A 17,209-nucleotide genomic window follows, 5' to 3' on the forward strand; every position below is an offset into this window, starting at 1 on the left:
ACCCAGGAGAGGCTGCATAATGTATGAGGCAGAGAAGGAGAATTTCCATCTGTCTGCCCCTAAAGCAGAATTTTCAGCCTCAGTGATACCCTGAAACCCCTGTGAGTCTCTGAAGGGGCAGGTTGGTTTGGATTTTGTGTTAATTGGTACTTAAATTGTGTTGATTTGACACTCTAATTCCCCAGTGGGAGCTGCCATTTCATTTGAGTAAAATTCACTTGTAGAGGATGATCCAGAGAGTTTCCCTGCTGCAGCTCTTTGGGTACTGGAGAAACTGAACAGGAGCTTAAACAGTGGCTCCTGCTCAGGCCCAAAAATGCAGCTTTGGTGATCACAGGCATTCAAAGCCTTTACAAAATTAAGTAATAAATTCTGTTTACTTTCTAGATTTTTGAATTGCCATCCTTTCTGCTCCCTCTTTGAAGATGTCACTTGCTAAGGACAGTAACCATCAGTTCACCGATGCTCTCCTGGTTCTGTTTTGGAGCTGCCCTTTTAAAACATTTTCTGTTGCTGCAGTTTTTGATGAGCTTCTGCAGGATGTGGCAGTGATGGAGCCAGGAGCTGCTTTGGAAGGGAGGATGCACAGGCTCAGCAGGTCCCTTGGGCAGACAGTGGTGTGTGACCAGCAGTGCATCAAGTTATTCAGAAACCTAAACCAGAATTCAGAAAAACAGCATTTTTCCTGCCAGTTAAGTGTCTGGGCTGGTTTAAAATGAACCAGCTGAGCTGCTGGCAGTGAAAGGCTGGATGAAAGGGGGAGAAGTGGCTCATCTGTATGCATAAACATTCTTTTAGCCTTCATTACCCTTGTAGTTTAAGTTCACAAACCCCACCTTCTTAACCCTGCTGTTTACCCCACAGGTGCAGCACCCCATCCTCCAGTCAGGACCCTGGGTAGGCACATGCTGAGCTGCACTGGAGAATTTGCCTGGCTTCATTTTGTTTTGATGGATGAGTTTGCAGCAGGTTCCTTTTGTGTCACTGCCCAAGTGCTTTTCTGGGAGCTGGAGAGTGGGAGAAGGGAAGGAGCAGGGAAGCAGGGCAGAGGAGCTGCTTATTTCTCTGAATTGGAATTGCCAGCTTCAGCTGTGCTGGTGTGTGCCTGGAACTGCAGTGCCAGGCAGTGATTATGTCTGTGCTGATTATTTCACTGCACTGGGAACATTCTAAATGTGCTTCATGGGCTTATGAATTTGGCCCCATGACATTTGGGAAATGCCCTTTCCTTTTTATGCTGGTTTTTCCTTTCTCTGTGTGGGCTGCAGCCCCCAGTGGGGTTGGGATCCAGGTAAGGGATGGATCCCTCATGTATCCATTTGTCCCAAGGACAGAGCAGGGGGGAGGCTGCCTTGGGAATGGGGGCAGAGGCTTATTTACAGCACTGACCATAATTAAACCTTAGGGCTTGCTGGGAGGAAGAGGTAAAGATAAAAAAAAGATAGCAATTGTGAGTCTCAGTGAGAAAATACTGAGACTCATTGATGCAGGAGGAGGCCTTGGATGGCCTTGGAATGACCAAGGGAAACACTGTTAGCTGGAGACCTCTGAAAATTTTGCCTCAGGTGCACACATGTTTCAATTGTCATCATTTTTGAAAAGGCTTTGCTGGCACTGAGGAGGTGGAGAGTGTTAATCATGAAGAAGGAATTCATAAAGAACATTTTCCTCCACAGAGTGTTTCAAATGTTCTGAGTCTACATGAAATGAGATAAAAAACATGCTTGTGTCCTTCCCTCGCTTGTTTTTGCAGGAATTAGCTTCTCCCTGCAGAGCACACTCATCAGGTTGAGATTTCAGTAGTCCTGGTGATGCAAGTTGCTGCTGGAGGGTCTCACTCCATGGGATTTGGCATCCTGACCTTTCTGCTTTATGCCCCTGGACACTGTCACAGCTGCTTCAGTTTTGCAGGGTTCTTCCTTTGGTCCCAAGGATCCATTAGCAATATTCCTGTCTCTGTTAGCACTGAGAGTTTGTAGAGCAGACAGTTTGTGTCATTGTCCAAAGCAGATTTTTGGGTCAGGATTTATTTCCTTTAGAGAGGTTCTGAGCTCTTTCTCACCAGGTACAGGTGACACATCACTTCCACTTGGAAACATCTTCCCTGCAAGCTTTTCCAGCATGAATTTCAATTCCCAGGACAGATATTTATCCTAAGTTGTGTTGGACAGTTCCACTCTATCCCCAGACCTCTATTTCCAGCAACTTCCTCATGTGCTGGGTGGGCCTTGGAGGTTCCTTTCTCAGCTTCCACACTTGTGGAAATGAATTTCCACATGAAAGTGTAAAGAGCTTGTGTTCCATTCCACATTTCATGCTCTTTCTTTCCCCTGTCCCATGGATATTTCAGCTGAGTCCACATTTCCTTCCCACAAGTGCAGTCTCTGTGTGGAGGTCTGATCACATCAGAGTTACTGGTGGTTTTAATTATAATCATATTTTGCATAGAAAAAATCAAAGGCTCAGAAAAAATTTATTTCAATCCACAATTAATTAACTTGCCTCTGCCTGACTGGAATTGAAGAGACTAAAATTAGCAAAATTTGTGGCTAAATCTTCTATCAGCTGTTGCCAGCTGTTCATGTTGGGGGTTCTGGCTGTGCCTGATTCTGTGCATTCATATCTTACCTAATCAATCATGTTTAGCTTGTTTTTCACCATTAGCATTACCCAAATTTAAGCTAAATGTCATTTAAAATGGGCTAGAAAGGTCCCATTCTGTGACTTTTTAGTGTCATGACCTTCATTTGGTTGATTTTCCTTTGCATCAGGGTGGTGTAATAAATACATGGCTGTACTTTTCCAGCTCATTGATTGGGTTGTTTGCTCCAGTTTGGTTTGCATGCTTGGAAAGGTGTGGATGCTTTCTTGTTTGGATATGTGTTAGAAAGTGCATTTCACAAACCAGTTCTGGTTTTTAATGGACTGTTGGCTGAAGACAACTACCAAAGCTTTTCAAAGCAGCAGCAGTCATGTTCTGTGGGATGAAGAGAAACTCATTTTCCAAGGGTAAGTGATGTTTCACCCAGTGGGGATGTAAGGTTGAATTTCAATGCACTGTTTGACCTGGGCTTTATATCCTGACCCTCACAAAGCAAGCAGGAGCTCCATGTTTCAAATCACACCTGTTTTTTTTCCATAGAACATTCTCAGTGCTGACATTGTCTAGTCCCATTCCCCCTGTGGCAGCTTTCCCAAGGCAGCTCTTTTCTCCTCTTGCAGGAAGCAGCCAACATGTTACGTCTCATTCAGAACAGGCTGAAGGAGGAGGAGCAGCACCTGCTCAAGAGTGGAAGTAAGTGGGATTTCCTTCACCTCTTGGAGTAGCAGAGGAGTTGCTAAGTGCTGGCTACTCCATGTGTAAGTGTCCACTTCCAAGGGGGTGGGGGGTGATGACAGAGTTGGCAGGCAGGGGTACAAGTAGAGTCATGACAACTTGAAAGGACAGCAGTGAAATGTTCTGTGAAATGTTCTGTGAAATGTTCTCTGGGAATGTTCCTCTGGGAGTGTTCCCTGCCTTGGCAGTTTCACCTGCAGAGCTCAGGAATGACCACAGTCAGCCACTGAATGCTGGGCAATCCCAGAGCAGATTTAGGCTTCATTTTACTCCTCCCACCTGGGCTGGCTGGGGACACAGACTTGTCCCAGCACCAGGGGATTGCTGGCTTGAGAGCAGACTTGGACAGAGGATTCTTCTCAGCCAAATGCTTCATGGAGGTGAATAGTCCTGCTGGTTTGTGCCTCATCACACACATGCTGGGGTGTCCTGCAAAACCAGAGTGTCCTTTCTGGCCCCAACTTCTGTCCTCAGCACTTGTTGAGGACAGAGTTTGGTTCTGTGTTCAGAATTATTCTTTATTACACAGATCAGAACTTTCCCAGATGAAAACTCACAGTTTAAAATCATCTCTGATATCATCAATCTTCTCAATAGGATCCACATTTGCCTCCCTGCATTTGTTTGATTTTAGTGTACCTGCAAAATGGGAATGCAAATAAAATTTGGGTTTTTTTTTTTCCTTTTTTTACTAAAATACTTCTTAATTAATTAGGATCAGAGGGAATTAATGACCTCTTGAGACTCTGTAGAAAGCTCACAAACCAGATACTGCTCTTTTTGAACCAAACACCAGCCAGAACTTGATCATTAACTACCCCTGTGAACTTAATATTGCAGTCTGTGCATTTTTATTTGATAACTGGGAGAAACTAGGAAGAAAGTTAGTTCTCAGGATCAGAGAGAAGAGAGTTCATGAAAGCTAAAATTGAGTAAAGACATAAAAGTTGCACTTCACAGTTTGTTTGTTGTCTGAGATTTTCAGAGCAAACTCATGAAAGAGGAAATCCACTGATCTCTGTCCATCTTTGATCTCATATCAATGAAATAAAGAGTGAAGAAGTTTTAGCTGAAATACAGGATTTGTAATGTAAACTACAAAATGTGTAATTATTTTAAGGGTTTATTTGCATGAAAAAGTCCAAGTCCTGCTCTCTGACAGTTTTTGGGATAAAAAAGTTGAGGAGGAGCTGGGCATCAGTCACCAGTAACTGGCAGTGTGAGGTGTAACATGAGAATTTGCTGCCCTGCTTTGTCTTTGTCTGTGGATTTTCAGCTGGAAAACTGTTCTGTCATTTTGCATCTCTGAAAAAAAGGAACTTTGCCTTTTAGTGACTGATTTAACTGCCACCTAAGAATGTGATTATTACTTTTAATGACCTCAAATATTACCATAATACATCTTAATTCAAGTACCTAATTGTCATAATTAGCATTTATTCTAGTGAGAAGAGCACCAGGATCCTGCTTTCCAGAGCTGGCTCATTTATTGACTGTCCCAACACCTTGGCAAACCGAGTCATCTCTGTCAGCTCCACCCTACCTTTGTCTGGGAAAGTCTGCAGTGGAGCTGAGACAGGAAATTTGGCTCTCTGGGACTGTTTTGCGGTCAGGAGCACAGAGATTAATTAATGGAATGCTGTGAAGCTCCCCAAGAGCACAGTCTGCTCACACTTAACAGCCCTTAGAGCAGACCCCCCTCTCCTCTGCTCGTTATTAATTAAATGCTGCCCTTTAAACAATCCAAACCCAAGAGATTTGCTTTGGTGAGAGAATGCAGAGGTTGGTGTCTCACATTGCACAGTTGGTTTACAGAGCAGCTGTGTTAATCCCAGGATCCTCATCACAGGGAAAAATACACATTTGGCACAAGAGGAAACCAAGAGCAGCAGAATGGGCTCAGCCCCACTGAGCAGCTTTGCCTGCCCACCCTCCCCCAGGGTTAATTGTGCAACTCACACCAGAAACAGGGATCACCTGAGGGATGGAATTTCTGCTGGAGAGGATTCCCAAGGGAGCTGCAGCTGGATCTGGCAGTGATTTTATCAAGACTGCTGTGAGCATGGTGAGGAAATGGTGTGAGGTGCTGCAGCCTTGAGCACTTAAAGCTTGCAGCTGTTTGGGTTTTGGGTGCTGCATGCTCCAGTGACAGGGAAGAGTAAAGAATTTCACCATCAGAAACATCTTTCTGAAGCAGGCTCTTGGAGGAAAAAATATTTCATAGAATCCCAGACTGGGTGGGAAGGGAGCTTAAAGCTTGTCCCATTCCCCTGTCCCAGGTTGCTCCAAGCCCCGTCCAGCCTGGCCTGGGACATTTCCAGGGATCCAGGGACAGCCACAGCTTCTCTGGGCACCCTGTGCCAGGGCCTGCCCACCCTGCCAGGGAACAATTCCTTCCCAATTTCTTGTCTAAATTGACCTTGTTCAGTTTAAAACCCTCACTCCTTGTCCTGTCACCACAGGTCCTGCTAAATACTTCATTATTCCACTTCCATTTTTGAGTGATGCCCCCCAAACAAAGCAAGGATGTTTTATTCCATCTTTGGGAACTTAGGGATTTGTTGACACCAAGATGGTTGAAGTGGGCCCTGCTCTGACTTGGTCTTGCTCATGCAGCAGGTTCTGGAGATGAAGGGATGGGTTCCTTCTGTGCTCACTGGAAGCTGGGCAGGCTGGCCTGCTTCTCCCAGTATCCCAGGACTCCCTGGCTGATTCTGGAATGTTGGGGTGGGGGAATGAGCTGCTTTGGAAGAGATTCATTGCTTCCCTCCTCAGAGGGGCTGCAGGGGCAGTGCCCCCAAAAGGAACAGGGCAGGTTCTCTCACTGCTAACATTTTGCCCCTGGGAGCTGCAAAACACTCATGAGGCTTTTCTAACAGCATGAGCTGGCAGGTGGTGACAAATTTGTTGCCATAAACAGCTAAAAGTCAGCATCTTCTCTGTCCTGTGAGCACTGCTGCCTTCACCTACCCTGGAACTGTTCAGCTCTCACATTGTCTGGATCCCCTGACTTCATCTCCTGCTAATTTGGTAAGAAGGGTTCCAAATTAACATTTCATTTCTCTCTGCAGTGAAGCTGCAGGATTTTTGGTCAGCTGTCAGTTGAGTTTCAGGCTGAGAAGCCTAAATCCTGTTTCTCATAAAGGAGAGCTGTGAGATGGAGGTTGAGTTGTGCAGATCTGTGTTAAGAATAAAGTCCATGGATATGGACTTTCACATAAAACTGGCAAACTTGGTTAGTGTTACTGATCAACAGTCTGGTTCTTTTTTCTTTTGCTTCCACACATTGTAAATCAGCTTTTCTCTCTGACAGAGCAACTCCATAAAACCACTGCACTGAAAAAAATAACCAAAAAACCAACATTAAATTGTCTGAAATACTGTTCTTAAACAACATGAAGATTTTGAACTCTAGCTACAGATCAGGCTCTGAGTATTATCTGCCTGATGAAAATACACACAATTAAGCATTTGCAGCAGTATAAAAATGTCTTTTGTGCTGAGCAGGGAGGAAATTGCTGTTATTTTTCTAATCTTTGCTTGGCAGAAGTTGTTCTTAGGCTGATCCAGGCAGTGGTGTCTCACTGCTGGTGTCTCTCTGCTGCCCCTGTGCCACATCCAGGACTGGTACCACGTAACAAATCCAAATGCATGAAACTCAGGGCTTGGTTTCTTTGTTAATGGCAAAGTGACAGCTAAAACAGTGTGTTAGACACTGCTTGGATGAAGGCTGGAGACAGCACTCCTGTCAGGTGTGGGTACTGGATGCTCTGGTACTGGACTCTGGGAGAGGAGAGGCCAGGGAAGATCACTGATAACAGCAGAAATTCAATTTATTTCCGCAGGTTTATCCAAAATTACAAGAACTTCCTTCAGCAGAAAGGAACAACTTGCAATGTATCTAGGCTGAAATATTTTTTCAGACTCAGCAGCTTATTGCACTTGAAGATCTTTCTTTTTCTTTTTTTTACACACTTTTTCCAATGCATTTTCTCATATTCTTCAAGAGCTTTTTATCAATTTAAAAGCAGGCAATGCAGAATCACAGGATCCCAGAGAGGTTTGGGTTGGAAGGGACCTCAAAGCCCATCCAGTCCCTCCCCAGCCATGGTCAGGGACACCTTCCACTGTCCCAGGCTGCTCCAAGCCCCATCCAGCCTGGCCTTGGACACTTCCAGGGATCCAGGGACAGCCACAGCTTCTCTGGGCACCCTGTGCCAGGGCCTGCCCACCCTGCCAGGGAACAATTCCTTCCCAATATCCCATCCATCCCTGCCCTCTGGCAGTGGAAGCCATTCCCTGTTGTCCTGACACTCCAGGCCCTTGTTCAAAGTCTCTCTCCACCCTTCTTGTAGGAATATATCTGAACTATATTTTTTAAAAAGTAAAATATTTTGTTTTGAAAGCGTAAAAACATAAACAATTTGAATTTTTCAAAATATTTCCTGTAATTCTTTTGACCAATGTTGTGCCCAGGATTAATTTCTATATGCAGTATTTGCTGTAAAACCGAATTTTTCATTGACTGTGCCACTTTCTTCTTTTTGTGCTGCTCCACTCATTCCACCCTGCATCCTCTTGCTTGGTCTGTAGAATGAATAACCACTCATTTTCCCCAGCATTTGGAAATCTGCACTACTTGAATCTTGTTCAGCAGCAACCAGAGGATTTAACTGATGCTCCTGAGTGCACCCTTTCTACTCCAGAGCTGATGCTTTAAAATCTGCCAGCAGACAAAACAAAAAGCCCCATTGCAGCAGCTGTGGGATTTGAGGGGTAACTCCTGGATGATATTGCTGGTGCTCAGTCCATCCATCTTCTTGTAAGAGACACTTGGAACTGCTCCACAGGAGCTTTGTGCTGTACTTGTTGGGTAATTGCAAATTCATGGTCTAATTTAATAGTGCTTGGATGGATTTTTGGCATGTAAGACTGTTAGAAATAGTTCTGGTCACCAAATATGACCTCTTTATCAAATGGGCCCAAAAATAACCTAACTGCTCACTTCTGCTCAGACTCCAAATCCCAGTTTAAGTGGAGCTTGTCATCCTGAGTTAATTTTAATTATTTCAAGTGGCTGAGACCTGTTGGTTCCCCAGGTTAATCATCCTTAATGATAAATTTGGAGTTTGGATGCTGTAGATAGACCAGGCTGGATGGACCTGGAGCAGCCTGGGTTAGGGGGAGGTGTCCTGCCCATGGCAGGGCTGGAATGGGATGAGTTTAAACTCCCTTGCAACCTAAATTATTCCATGATTCTGTGATCTTAAAATGACCAGGCAGGGTAAATAAGTGCACTTAGAGCTACCTCTGCAAACTTCTTGTTGCTGTATGTTGCTGTTACTGCCCAGTTTTTGGCTGCACAGCCAAAAGAACCAAAAAGTCAAAGAACATCCAAGTTTTCCACTGGAATTCCAGGAGTTACACACATCTGGACCTTGCTCAGTAGCTCTCAGTACCAGGCTGAATTCTTCTTAGAGACCAGATGACAGATCTCGGTTTTGTGCTGAGGACAAGGGACATTTCCTCCAGATATTTTTATACCCAAGCCTTTCTTTCCCTTCAGATGGCAGAGCTGTGGGTTTGGGAGCGTGCAGGCTGCTCCAGAGCCTGGTGCTGTGGGTTTGCTGTGGCAATAGGATGGGTTAGGCAGAGCTGAGGCTTTCCACAGGCACTGGGAGAAATCACAGTGGATAGACACATCAGAAATCCCAATCCCACCCCCTTTGGTTTTTGCTGTTCCCTTATTTCCTGCTAGCCATTAACTGGATTTCATTTGGGATCAAGTGGCTGTCAGTTGCCCATTTGATTGTTCTCATGATGTTTTCTCACCAAAACCAGCATCCTGCTGAGTGCAGTAATTGCTGTGGAGCCAGTGCCTGTGTTTCCAAGGCAGTGATTTTCTACACAGCACTTCCAGCTAATTCCAGAGCATATCAATAAACAATGGCCACTGTGCTCATTATCCTCACCACAGTAACTTCTTCTTTTACAGCTGGATACCTTTACTTGAATATTGATATAAACTACCAAATCTGCTATGAAATCACCGCTAAGTTATTAAATCATGCTGGTTTTCCTTCAAGCATTGCAAATTACCAGAAATTAAATCATTTCAATATAGTATTATCTGTCCAGGTTTCAGCTGTGGCTTTTTTTCTGGGAGCAGGAACAAAAATCCCACCTTTGGAGATCAGTGGAAGCAGGATGTATTTTTTGTGGCTGGACAGTTTTAAAGGAAACTAATTTAGTTGACTGAAACCCATGTTTATGAAATAGAAATGTTGAAATGAAAGGCAAGTGGGGTTTAAAATCCCACTATATCCTCCCTCAGCTAGGCTGATATTTGGAGTGTTTTCTGTGCAGCAGAGGCAATCACACCAGTGGGCCCAGCACAATTTACAGACTTATTCTGCTGATTACCTTTTCATAATAAAAATACAAGAGCTGCTTAAAACCTCAGTCTGAAGCTTCTGGAAGCTGCCAGCTTGGCCTCAATTGGAGGACATGGATTGCTGAATAATAATAAATAAGTCTGTTGTGAGCATTCCAATAATCCTCATGTAAACCCATATAAATCTCATAAGCCAGCTCCATTCACTGGGTTCTGTACTCCATGTACAAGCACGTGGCAATTTCTGGTGCCTGTGGATTATTATCTTCATTGCTTTATGCTGATCCTGAGCAAAATCTGGTTTTTTTAATAAGGAATGTTCCTTGTCTCTCCAAAACTGATTGTAATTGGCTGTGCAGTGGTACACTTAAGATTGTGGCTTCTTCAAGGGCAATCAGTCTTTTTGCATTTGTTAGATGAAACTTCTTGAACTGACACTTTTTTATAAATACCAAGAATATTTTGGTGAGAACTGGGCACACTGGGTGTAGAGTGAGGAGTTGGTGGTGAACACTGCCTAGGACACAGCACTGGGCTGGTGTTTAATCCTGGGAAAAAGCCTGTACTCAGCTTCTCTCTGTCTTGTGTTTTTGGGTAACTTTTTTAGCACTGTGCTCTGGTTCTGTGTCCTTGGGATTCTGGCTCAGCACAGTTCAGCTCAGCTGATAACTCAGATTGTACCTGGGCAGAGCTGGGCTTGGTGATAGCGGGATTGGGCTTGATTGGAGCAGTATATTTATTTTTGGGGAGTGGAAAAGATGCTTGGTGTCTTTTTATGAGGGAGCAGGAGGCTTGGAGGCAGGAATTTTGATACTGCTGAATTTGCATTTGCAGCTGTCACTTCTCTGAGCCTCTGGCACAGGTTCACTGCAGGTTTGCTCCAAGCTGGGCTCTGTGTTCCAGGATTCCAGCCAGGCTGTTCAAGGAAAACCCAAACTCCTGCCATGGATCCATAACAGGATTTGTTTCAAAGTCACAACTCAGCAGGAAAAGTGCTGTACTGTGGTTATTGGGAAGAAACTCTTCCCTGGCAGGGTGGGCAGGCCCTGGCACAGCGTTCCCAGAGCAGCTGTGGCTGTCCCTGGATCCCTGGAAGTGTCCAAGGTTGGATGGGGCTTGGAGCAGCCTGGGACAGGGGAAGGTGTCCCTGCCATGGCAGGGGATGGGACAAAATGGGCTTTGAGGTCCCTTCTAAGCCAGGCCATTCCATGACATGCTGGGAGTTGAGTTGATGAATTTGTATTTTCATTTGGCCTGAAAGGCAATCCAGGATTTTTAAAGGCACAGGGGAAGAATTTCTTGCCCATATCCCATCCAGCCCTGCTCTGTGGCAGTGGGGAGCTGTTGGTCCTGCTCAGCTGGCAGCTCAGGCTCAGGAGATCCCAGACAGGAGCAAGAAGCACAATGGGCATGGAATGGGAAAGGTTTGGCTAGGTAATCAGTGGGCTCCCTACAGCATCCTCAGCTCCTGGGAGTGCTGCTGCCTAACAGGAACACAGATGACAAAGCCTGAAGGGGAGAAATTTATGCTAAAAATAAAATAAATAGCCAAGAAGGAAGAAAAAAATCCCACAAAATAAGAATGAGGACATTTTAGTAGCAGTAAGAGCCATCACAGAGGTGATAAATTCATTCTTTGATATACTGAGCACAAACTGGAATCCTTTCTGGAAGCTCCACATGGCTCCTCCCAAGGAGTTTGCCCGTGGAAGGCTGAACAAAACCTCAGTTTCATAAATGCCAGGCAAACAGAAGCAGCATCCAGGTCACACAGCAGTGAGTGATTCCCTCACTTGCCAAAGAAGAAAGTGCAAATAGAAATTATAGCTAACTCTGCTGGAGCCTTGTAATCTTCCCAGGCTAGCAGATACTTCCCTTGCCATTATTATTTTCTCATTAACTTAATATTGCAGTGAAAAAGAGGATGGGAAAATGTCTAATATTTGTATATTGTCCGATAATTAAATACTGCAGAGATGTGTCAGCTCATTACTAATCCTGATTAAAGCAGTTATTTCCATTTTCAGCTCTGACATGTGTGTAATTAAATGTACCTGGGAAAGAATTGCCTATTTTCTCTAAACAATCAGCAGCAAATGTTACTGTGCTGGGTCCTCCCATGGAGTCCTGATGGGTTTGTCCTGGCACTGGGCTGGGAACTCTGCTTTGCATGGGGAAAAGGAAACAAAGGCAGATAATGAAAATATCTGAAGAAGTTCCTGTCTTTGGAAGCTTCCCTGTCTCTCCAACATCTTGGGTTGGCTGTAGCTGCATTCCTTTATCTGGGGATGTGGAACTGTGCTTCTCTAGCATTAAATGAAAGGCAAATAGTCGAAGGAGATGGGTTTTGACATTGCTGGTGGCAGGGTAAAACAAGGATAATAAACACATATTTCACAGATGCTCTTCAAAGAGTTTGATCTTTAAATCACTCGCTGAAGCAGCACCTTCATTCCCAGAGGGTGTTTAAACAGCACCTTTATGTTAAAGTCTGGGGTTGTCCCAAGGCTCTGGCAGTGGGTGCTGCTTTGGCACTGCCTGCTGAAGGATTTCTCCTTGGGATGTGAACATTGGCTGTTTTCCTCTGCTCTCGTGCAGAGCCAACGCTCTCTGCAGCTGCATTTCCAATTCCTCTTGGGCTAGAACAAAGGTAGAGCCGCTGGTATCTCCTGTGTCCAGCTGCTCTTCTGGGCTGGGGGTTGCTGGGGGTGATATTAATCAGCTGGCTTTGTTTTTAACCAGGTAATGATGATTCTGACATAGAAATCCAGGAGGATGAAGGATCTGACAGCGAGAGGGATTTGCAGATCCCGAGGCACCGCATCAGCACGGAAGCTCTCCTGCCAGGTACTCTAACCCTTCCTGAGCTGCCTTGATCCACAAGGATGTGCTGGAATTACCTGAGTAGCTGCAAATGTCAGAAGCCCCCGTCACCCTTCAGGATATTGGCACTGCTCAGCTCTCAGGAGCTGCAGGAGGATAAAGCCCTGTGGAAAAAACAGCGCTTCCAGGGGAGCCAATGAAGGATTATTTAGTGGGGAAAAAAGTGATTGTGTGGGGAAAATCCCACCTTGGTATTGCCTTACACATTCCTGAAGCAGTTCTTTACAAAGCCATAGGGAAGCAATGCCATTTCTCATTGCAAATGCAAAGCGTTTATTTCCCTGTACCTTCTTGGCACCTTTTTAGCTGGGAAACCTTCAGTGAGTCAGTAAAGTCACCTGCACTGGCTGGGCACAGGTGGACACACCTGAGCTGCTGCTGCCAGGGTGGGATGTGAGCCTTCTGTCCTTCTGTCCTTCTGTCCTTCTTGCTGGGGAGTGCAGCTCCTCTGGCTGCTCCCACTGCTCACAAGCAGCTTAGAGGAGTTGCTGTGTGAGGGTCTGTGTTTTAGGTGGGAAAAGAAATGTTCTGCTTAATCTGGAGTCAAACAAAACACGGCCAGGAAATCGGGGAAGTTCTTTTTGGTAGCAGTAAGGGATTCTGAACTGTCAGCATCAACCTCTCTGGGGTGTGGAGGAAGAGCCTGTGTGGAGGATTTCAGGTGCCACCACTCCTGCTGGAGCCTGCTCCTTAGATAAACTGTGGGGTTTTGTGAGTGGAATTCTGCTTTCCCCTTTCTGACTGAGACCAGGGAAAGAAGCTGATGTTCTCAAGTCAGTGTAATTCCAGCATTTTTATTTTCCCTTCCTCTGTTTTTCTTGAAAATTGAAAAGTCTTGTTAAGTGCTTGAAACACTGCTAAGGAATATTGTATATTGGCATTTCTCAAGGAAAGGTTTGTACACAGATTTTAGAGCTTTGGAAGGGACCCTGTAGCTGTCAGTGGTGCTTCATCCCAGAGAACACCATGACCTGAGTCCCTGCTGCTCTTAATAGCAGTTTTAGAGTTTTACTATAAAAGTTGTAGATTTTGCTGTCAGATTTTTTTCTAGGAAGAGATTTGTTATCGTTAATTACCCTTAATGGAAACTCAGTATTAGTTTATCAGACTTTAAGACCTGAGATTAATGTCAAAAGCAGCAGCTTCTTTAGAAAACCAGGGCTGAATATTCTCTGCCTGTTTGCTGTTAAACACACCACAGATCTGCTGGTGTTCTTCAGCAATTTGCATTTAAAATACACTTAATGATCAAGGCAGCATAACAAGAACATTATTTCTATTAATTACTGCTTTTTTCCTGGACTCAATTTAAGATATCTCAATCACTTTCTTTTGAAGCTTTGTGTTTTCTTCCATGGTGATGCTGCTGAGCCACATTTGCTCTCAAGCTGAGGGGAAAGGGCCCACTGTGCTCAGTCCCTGTGGCTGCTGGGGTGCACTTTTACATCTCTAATTCCCAGGTTATCAGTGCTAGGAGATAAGGCTTCCTCCCTCTCTCTGTGGTGGGCAGATATTCCAGTGTGTTTTGCTGTTAAAGAGGCAAGATTCTCAGGGAGAGATAATCCCTCTTTTTAGGCCACTTGGTATAATTGAGAAAAATCAGCACACTCACCCTCGAGAGCCCTTTCATCAGCTCAGTCTAGATGCAGCAAAATTCAAACTAAATGAAGGTTTAATAATATTGCTCCTGGTTTTATTCCTTCAGCCAATTAAAATGATAGGATTTGCTTTCCCATGGAACACCAAAGAGGGAGCTGGGGGAGACTTGTGTGGTGCAGAAAGAAAATCAACCCTTTCCCCACATGCAGAAAGGAACAGGCAGGAGCCCCTGGAATGGGCTCTGGAGCTTTGATTTCAGTGCTGCTTGGTCAGCAAACGTGGCAAAACCAGTGTTAGGGAAGGGCTCTGATCCTGGGGGGAGCAGGGAGGTGAGAGTTTATGGCTGGGACAGCAGGGGCCAAGCTGCAGGTGCTGCCTGTGGGCCTGGGAAACTGCAGCTGCTTTATTGTCACAATATCACACTTAGAGGAAAGTCCCCTCCTTAAGGGGGCTTATTGTAGTAAAGCCATGTGTCACTGATCATTTGCTTTTGTAGATTAGAGAATACCCTGATTTATCACAGAATCACAGACTGCTTTGGGTTGGAAGAGCCTTAAATTCATCTCATCCCAGCCATTGGCAGGGACACCTTCCACTGTCCCAGGCTGCTCCAAGCCCCATCCAGCCTGGCCTTGGACACTTCCAGGGATCCAGGGGCAGCCACAGCTTCTCTGGGCACCCTGTGCCAGGGCCTGCCCACCCTGCCAGGGAACAATCCCTTCCCAATATCCCATCCATCCCTGCCCTCTGGCAGTGGAAGCCATTCCCTGTGTCCTGTCCCTCCATCCCTTGTCCCCAGTCCCTCTGCAGCTCTCCTGGAGCCCCTTTAGGCCCTGGAAGGGGCTCTGAGGTGTCCCTGGAGCTTCTCCTCTCCAGGTGAGCACCCCCAGCTCTCCCAGCCTGGCTCCAGAGGGGCTCCAGCCCTTGGGGAATTTCCATGGGCTCCTCTGGACTCTCTCCAGCAGCTCCACATCCTTCCTGTGCTGGGGATGTCAGAGCTGGAGACAATCTGGTCTCTACATTTTAATTTTAGCGTTGTCAATGTGAATAAAATTCCACATCCATTTTTACTCTTTCTGGCAATAGATATTGGAGGCTGTGACAAATACAATGGACTTCCCTGAATTTGTGGTGGCACTTGCAGTAAGATTCTTGTCAGAGGGCCAAAGGACAAGAAATGATTTCAGCATTGAAAGCCTTAACCATTTGCAGTGTAGAGAAAGCTCTTGCCTGAAACAGGCCATAGATGAGTGTTTTGCAGCAGGATGGTTGTTCATGTGCAGCTGGGGTGAACTTTGGGGTGAAGGATGCACAGTCTTGTCCTGGGAATGCAGCAGGTTCTGTGCTGGATCAGCCCTAGCATCAGCCAGCCTGCTCTCTCCCCAGCCCTGGCTGAAAGAAAATGTCTGGGGAAGCACTTGGGAAATTCCCTCAAGTTCCCTGCTGCTCTCAAACTGTTTCAAACCCATCACTTGTGGCTTGCACAGATGTCAGCTAACCCTCAGTACATTTATTTTCTCCTGTCCAGCCTCCCCTTAAACTAAATAGATTTTTGTCACCCACGCTATCAGAAGTGACAGATTTTGAGGTTATGTTATAATTCCATGTGAAAATCCATCTTTTCACTCACTTGGACTGAAATTCACTGTGGATCATGAGGATCTCTCCCTTTGCAGGGGTGGTGGGTAGGGACACACAGGCTGGGACACACAGTGCTGGTGACAAGGCAGTGCTGCTGAATGAAGCCAAAATGGTCCATCCTTGTGGAGCTGTGCCTGGAAATCACCTTCTATTCCACACTGCCAGGCTGTTTCAGCTCCTGGGAACCCTTTCTCCCCGTGCTGTGGCTCTTGTTTCCTTTTATAACATCGGTGTAAAGGGCTGGTTTTGTCCAGACCAGACCTCAGAGAACATTTCACTTCTGAGACAGAACAACTTCAGCCCCATTTGATCTGTACTGTGAGAAGACAGTTTTATAAAACCCTGTTTTTTTAGCAGACAATCAGTCCAAAGTCACACAGTGAGAGCAGCTCTCTTGGAGCCCCTTCCCTTGGCAGAGCTTGCCCAGAGGCTCAGGGTGACAGTGATGTGCTGGCAGAGAGGGCACTTGCTGCTGAGTGCCTGTGGGACCCTGCATGCTGGGGGAAAGCTGCAGAGCCTGAATTATCCCTCATTTTTTTTCACTTCTGTAGTGAAAAGGAGAGTTTTGACAAATCTTCTCAGGTGAGCCTCCACAGTCCTGTTTCCAATCCTTCCACACCACAGGCAGGCTGAGAAGCAAGGAAATCCTTTTGTCAGTGGGAATTGTCACTCTGCTTGTGGAATTTCTCTCTCCAGCTTATGGCCATGTTCAGATTTCTGCTCTGGAATTTCTAGAATGTTTTCCTTCCCTTTCAGCCTCCCCCAGGTGTGGGCCATCCTAACATCAAACCTAGTGAAGGAGGAGGAGAGGCTGTAGGTCTGAAATGGTGGGAACAGCTCCCTCACTTCCAAGCAGCTTTCCTTTTAATGGAGGTGTAAGATAAAAACTGAAGTGTGCTCCCCCACACAGCAGCTGTGCTGTGCTTAATGAATCCCTGGATTTTTGCAGTGCCTGGAAAATGCTGCTGGGATCAGGGTCTTGCACTAAGGGAGGGGATTGCTCTGCTCTGGCCTCACCTCAGGTCTGGGGCAGTTGTGGGTGCCACATCATCAGAAGGCTCTAAAGCTGTTGGAGAGTGTCCAGAGGAGGGACATGGGCATGGGGAAGGCTCTGAGGAGCAGCTGAGGCACTTGGATTGTTCAGCTGGAGAAGGAGACTGAGGGCAGAGCTCAGCAGGGGCTGCAGCTCCTCCCGAGGGGCAGCTCCGGTCTCTGGGACTGGGACAGGAGCAGGGAACGGCTGGAGCTGGGCCAGGGCAGGCTCAGGCTGCAGATCAGGGAAAGGTTCTTCCCCCAGAGGTGCTGGCACTGCCCAGGGAATGGGTACAGCCCCGAGGCTGCCAGAGCTCCAGGAG

The 17,209-nt window shown here is 46.0% G+C and overlaps 1 protein-coding gene across 4 annotated transcripts in view; it reads left to right on the forward strand.

Annotated features, from left to right (window-relative positions):
* The window catches only part of CLUAP1 (clusterin associated protein 1), a 57,652-nt gene that overhangs the window by 34,996 nt on the left and 5,447 nt on the right, over positions 1–17,209 (forward strand). For all 4 annotated transcript variants that reach the window (XM_033517921.1, XM_015643254.3, XM_015643251.1 and 1 more), the window contains exons 9-10: positions 3,223–3,295; positions 12,474–12,578. In XM_033517921.1, the coding sequence (XP_033373812.1) occupies positions 3,223–3,295; positions 12,474–12,578 (178 nt within the window). The remainder of the gene's footprint in view (positions 1–3,222; positions 3,296–12,473; positions 12,579–17,209) is intronic.

The sequence above is a fragment of the Parus major genome, chromosome 14 (assembly GCF_001522545.3).
Source record: "Parus major isolate Abel chromosome 14, Parus_major1.1, whole genome shotgun sequence".
NCBI lineage: Eukaryota > Metazoa > Chordata > Aves > Passeriformes > Paridae > Parus > Parus major.